The sequence below is a fragment of the Trachinotus anak genome, unplaced genomic scaffold, assembly GCF_046630095.1.
Source record: "Trachinotus anak isolate AG129_WGS33_773 ecotype Australia unplaced genomic scaffold, CSIRO_AGI_Tana_v1 ptg000004l, whole genome shotgun sequence".
In the NCBI taxonomy this organism is placed as follows: Eukaryota; Metazoa; Chordata; class Actinopteri; order Carangiformes; family Carangidae; genus Trachinotus; species Trachinotus anak.
The window spans coordinates 13,773,380-13,779,379 of NW_027273855.1; the positions used below are offsets into that span (position 1 = coordinate 13,773,380).

General features: G+C 40.1%; 1 protein-coding gene across 21 annotated transcripts in view; it reads left to right on the forward strand.

Moving 5' to 3' along the window:
• Positions 1-5,730, forward strand: part of huwe1 (HECT, UBA and WWE domain containing E3 ubiquitin protein ligase 1) — a 42,243-nt gene extending 36,513 nt beyond the window's left edge. For all 21 annotated transcript variants that reach the window (XM_071476151.1, XM_071476162.1, XM_071476145.1 and 18 more), the window contains 10 exons: positions 582-731; positions 853-1,098; positions 1,188-1,305; positions 1,406-1,546; positions 1,638-1,925; positions 2,104-2,209; positions 2,472-2,589; positions 3,884-4,065; positions 4,583-4,773; positions 4,876-5,730. In XM_071476151.1, coding sequence (XP_071332252.1) covers positions 582-731; positions 853-1,098; positions 1,188-1,305; positions 1,406-1,546; positions 1,638-1,925; positions 2,104-2,209; positions 2,472-2,589; positions 3,884-4,065; positions 4,583-4,773; positions 4,876-4,978 — 1,643 coding nt within the window. In that variant the 3' untranslated portion in view covers positions 4,979-5,730. The remainder of the gene's footprint in view (positions 1-581; positions 732-852; positions 1,099-1,187; positions 1,306-1,405; positions 1,547-1,637; positions 1,926-2,103; positions 2,210-2,471; positions 2,590-3,883; positions 4,066-4,582; positions 4,774-4,875) is intronic.
• Positions 5,731-6,000: the final 270 nt, after the last annotated feature.

Sequence of the window (6,000 nt, forward strand, 5' to 3'; positions counted from 1 at the left end):
TTACTTGTAAACTGTTTTAACTGCTAATGAAAATTTAAACACCTGCTGATTTGCTGTGTTTTCTTAAGTAAATGACATCCCTTGACGTCCAGTCTCTGATTTAATGCATCAGATTTTTTCCTGGAATTGTTTTTAGTTCATTTGTTTAGTTCCATAGTTGCACTGTGAATTTCAACTGATGTAAAATATCAATTAAATAATTTCTTGGTTACGGAGTTTGCAAAGTACCAATATAATGCTTTATCAATTGTTGAATTGCTGAATAGACAGGGGGGTTAAACATTGTGGTTTAAGTTTTTTGATGTTGATATGTTGATATATGTATATTCAACATATACATATTAGACAATATGTATGGTTTTGATAATGTAAATGCTAAGCTTTGTCATGATTGGGATGAATTGCATCTAAAACAGGGGGAGCAGTAGCAATAACTCAGGAAATCTTGATTGTCAACACTGGAGCAATCATTTAAAAAAACAAAACAAAAAAAAAACATTATTTTGTCTTCTAGTAGGCATTGTTGGCCAAAGCATAAATGTTGCAATGGTTCAATGTACATTGGAAATTTCTGTTTTTAGATGAAGAAGGAAATGGCCAGTCAGAAAGTGAAGAGAGACTTCCAGACCTCCCTCTGCTCAGTGAGCAGCTGTTGTTGGATGAACTATGGGACATGCTTGGGGAGTGCCTAAAAGAGCTGGAGGAATCCCACGACCAGCATGCTGTACTGGGTAGGTGGAATCCTTCTGAGGAAATGCATTTCTCTATGCTAAAGGTGATTTATACTGTGTTTGTCTGTTGAAGGAGCATGATTAAGTGATCTGATCCCCTAATGATATTTTGCTTCTTCAGTTCTCCAGCCTGCTGTGGAGGCCTTCTTCCTAGTCCACGCCACTGAGCGAGAGAGCAAACCTCCTGTTAGGGACACCCGGGAGAGCCAGCTTTCACACATCAAAGATGAGCCTCCACCGCTATCCCCAGCACCCCTTACACCTGCCACACCTTCATCCCTAGACCCATTCTTTTCCAGGGAACCTTCCTCCATGCACATCTCCTCAAACCTGCCACCAGACACCCAGAAGTTCCTCCGTTTTGCCGGTGAGCCTGAAAATTTTCAGTAAGAATGACAAAGCTGGTTCTATTTTGTTTTACAGTGTATAACAAGACTCATTCTTTCTCCTTTTTAGAAACTCACCGCACTGTGCTTAACCAGATCCTCCGCCAGTCCACCACTCACTTGGCTGATGGGCCATTTGCAGTACTGGTTGACTACATACGCATCCTGGACTTTGACGTGAAGAGAAAGTAAGGGGGATTGTCTTAAACTCCTGTTTTGTACTGTCTAAAAGACAATTATTGGCATTTTAAATTACTGACCCTCTGGTCTTTCTGGCCATCTCCACAGGTACTTCCGCCAGGAATTAGAGCGACTGGATGAAGGCTTAAGGAAGGAGGACATGGCTGTGCATGTGAGGAGAGATCATGTGTTTGAGGACTCCTACAGGGAGCTGCATCGCAAAAGCCCAGAGGACATGAAAAACAGGCTGTAAGGCTCCACTGCCTTTCAATCCACTTGTATGTCCTCTCAATTCTGAACCGCTCAACCTGAGCCATACTCTCCTCGCTTTGTATTACAGGTACATTGTGTTTGAAGGGGAGGAGGGCCAGGATGCTGGTGGCCTGCTGAGGGAATGGTACATGATCATCTCCCGGGAGATGTTCAACCCCATGTATGCCCTGTTCCGCACGTCACCAGGTGACCGTGTCACCTATACCATCAACCCCTCATCTCACTGCAACCCCAACCACCTCAGCTACTTCAAGTTTGTGGGTCGCGTGGTGGCCAAGGCAGTCTATGATAACCGGTTATTGGAGTGCTACTTCACCCGCAGCTTCTACAAGCACATCCTGGGCAAGAGTGTCAGGTATTTGGGCAACTGGAAGTCACAATCAAGTAACCTAAGACGTGTTCAAACCGGACAACACAGATAATTCCAAGAAACTAAGCCATTTTGCTTGCTGTACTAAATGTTGTGACAGCCATAGAGCCAGTTAGTTAAGTTTTGCATTCTATTTATGTATGTATTTCTGTGGTATCCCCAGGTACACAGACATGGAGAGTGAGGACTACCCGTTCTTCCAGGGCTTGGTATACTTGTTGGAGAATGATGTGTCCACACTGGGCTATGAGCTGACATTCAGCACAGAGGTTGGCGTCTGTTCTGTAAATGTTCCAATTAGCTTCAAATGGAAAATTGATTGACATACTGTTATCGTTGCCTTAACTGTTCAAATTGGGATTGGGCCTCAAGGGCTTGAATCCCACATGCTTTATGTTCTCATTTAAATAAGTGCTGCAAAAGTGTCATTGAAAATCTGATGTTTATGGATACCATCTGTGACTTGCAGTAAGATATTAACCTGAAACTCTTTGCAAAAACTAAAAGTGTTAATGTGCTCTGTGCATGTAGGTCCAGGAGTTTGGTGTGTGTGAAGTGAGAGACCTCAAGCCAAACGGGGCCAATATCCTGGTCACAGAGGAAAACAAAAAAGAGTATGTGCATCTGGTATGCCAGATGAAGATGACAGGTGAGACTGTGGTGATATCACCAAATCTTTCATTTCCCAGAAGCAGAAAGGCTTTATTAATACTCGGTATTTATAACAAGAACAATCAGTGCAAATAGATTAATCTGTATCTTTTAATCAATGTCATTTTAAATGTTCAATGCAGATCTCATGTTCTTTAACGTTACAAGGCAGCTGGATTTCTCGCAAGCAAGAATCCATTTTTTTCAGGCTTGAGGTTATTTGCTTGGGGCCAAACTTCAGGTTCAGACCAATCAGCCTCTTATGAGTGAGGAACACCTGGCAACTATGGAGAAGCAACTGTTGTGGTATTCTTAAGAATACCTTTTATGTGCAAATTCTTATTAGGAAAATTCCACTCTGCCTATTCCTTAATAGGCAGAGTGTGTTCCGGATCCAGACCCAGATACCCTCCTATCTGGACCCGGAAGTATAACCTTTAAATTAATGAGAATTATTAAATTTGACAGACTGTTTGTTTTTACCACTGCAGCTTTTGTAAGCTTTACGGCACTGGTCATGTGATGTGACTCAATCATTATGACTCAAGTCAGTGAGGTACACAAACTATGAGGGATGATGTGAGAGAGTGGGATATAAGAGGGAAAGAAAGCGAAAAGGACATGTTTAAGCTGTTTAGTTGTTAAGATGTGAGATAAGACTTGGTTAATTGTTACTGTTAACCATGAAGATGAAAAATAGATATCAAGCTACACTTTTTATTTTATTTTGTAAAATTAAGCACTTTATCATAATTTTTCCGAATTTCTGTTATGTAGTTATTACTTAATATAGCTGTTATTTTCCTTAAAATGATAAAAGAATATATAGATCTTATTATATTATTATGTAGAGATGGAATTGTTATTATTTTATAATAATTAATAATTATTAAATGCACAGTGTTTGGAAAAGCACCTGTCCTTCTCCAAACAGTTGCCAACAATGCCCTCCCAGATGGTTTTGTGTCACAGACCATCTGGTGAGTCAGGTTAGATGTTCTTAGTGATGCACGAAGGAAGCAGTAGGTGGCAGCACTCTTAAATGTTGGACTGATCAATATGCAGCAGAGAGCCAGTGGTGTTTCTCTCTGTAAGATGGCTGATTTATCATGAGCAGCATCCTCCAGCTGCTACTCAAATTTATTATTCAGTAAAGAATTGAATTTTCAGCTGCCTAATTGAAAATGAATGCTACCAAATTAATTGATCGCACAACATTAATTGCATGCCAGATAAAGAATATTCTCTATTACAGAAAGATCTCAGAATTCATACTTTTGCTTGTTTTCTAGGTGCAATACGCAAGCAGCTGGCAGCCTTCCTTGAGGGATTCTATGAGATCATCCCCAAGAGGCTGATCTCCATCTTCACTGAGCAGGAGCTGGAGCTGCTCATCTCTGGCCTGCCCACAATTGACATCGATGACCTAAAGGCCAACACTGAATATCACAAATACCAGTCCAGCTCCATCCAGGTATGCATGAGTTAAGACATATAACATTATTATTCTTTATTATGACCTGTGTGTGTGTGTGTGTGTGTGTGTGTGTGTGTGTGTGTGTGTGTGTGTGTGTGTGTGTGTGAGAAAGAGAGTGAGTGAGTGCGTGAGACCTGAATATGTTAAGAACAAACATTAAACATTACACATAGGACTTCTCCAGGTTTTTTCACCTCAGACATTGCATTACCAGATTTTAGGTTCAATTTTAGCCCAGTAAAACTGATGTAGCCACATTTTACTTGTGAAACAATTTCTGGTTTACTACCACATGTTTTCTAGAGCACCAACAATTCAGTACTGCATGTCTTGCGAACAGTGAAATGCTGTGTAAATGAGCATTTTGGTGTTATTTCCCATGCCTTGCAGCTCCAAGCTTTACCTGTTGTTACTCCAGACACAATAACAGAGACAAAATTGTATTGGAACAAATTTGTGTCTTAACTACTTGCCTTTTTTTTTTTTTTTTTTTTTTTTTTTTTTTAAACTTTAGATTCAGTGGTTCTGGAGGGCCTTGCGGTCCTTTGACCAGGCAGACCGGGCCAAATTCCTACAGTTTGTCACCGGCACGTCCAAGGTTCCCCTCCAGGGTTTTGCTGCTCTGGAGGGCATGAACGGCATCCAGAAGTTCCAGATCCACCGTGACGATCGCTCCACTGACCGCCTGCCATCTGCTCATACCTGGTACACACATGACAATTTTGTGAATAAAATAATAATAATAATTAATTATGACAATTGTGAAAGTGTGAAAATTTAACTCTAATAATCTTTCTCTTTCTCCAGCTTTAACCAGCTGGACCTCCCAGCCTATGAGAGCTATGAGAAGCTGAGACATATGCTGCTGTTGGCCATTCAGGAATGCTCAGAGGGATTCGGACTGGCTTAAACTATGAGACTCTTAACAAATTCAGACATGCATACAAACATTTGATTTAGATTCGCCTACACATGACACATTCACACCGATAACCTTTGAACGCACGCACACACTATCATAGACATTTCTGGATTACTTGTTGAATGGCCTAGACTTACTGGTTTCTATTCCATATAAAACAGATAAAACCAGCAAGTGAAATGGACTGATTGACATTGCATACAACACAGAGAGCCTCATGTTGACACAATTGTGTCTCCCTTCCCAATTTAATGGCAAATGCAAGAGCGAATTCAGAGGATAAAACATGGACTAATATAAGAGACGTTTTCTTCATTTAGTTTGATTTCTCTGTACAAAAGGTTTGGGAGTTTATTATGTTTAATCTTTTTTGTTCTCTGGCTGTGTAAAAAGAAAAAAGAGAATGTTGTTTGAACAGGATGGTTATAAAACCTTTGGGGAAAAAATGTTGGTGGTTTCTTGTTGCAAATTTGTGACCTCACAAGCCTTGACGACGGGGAACATTTTTATGGGGGGTATATGGACAACTTGAGAAGTTTTGGAGATATTCACAAAAATGCACTTTTCAAAGTTTTGTGGCATTTTTAAGGAAGGATGGTACAAAAAAATGAAGAGAAAACCTGAAGGAGATAAAAACATTAACCATAAACTCTAGAGTATTTTTGGCTATTAAATTGCTGACCCAGCCTTGAGCCTTTGAATCAGAGTGGAATAACTACATGAATAAATGCATAAAATTGCGTCTATTGTCTCTTTTAACAGTGTTTTACCATTACCTGCAGTGAAGTCATTTCATCAAAATCAAATGTGTCAATTCTGTGTGTAATCACACCAAAATACTAGTTCATTATTGGACGTCGCTCAATAGGAAATATTTTCTATTTGGCAGTATGACTCAGTTTATCAATTGAGTCCCCAATATTCTGTGACTATTCTAGTGAAATCAGGCCCACAGTTTACGCTCACACTGATCCCAGCCATGAATCTGACAAACTGTCCTCCATGACAAA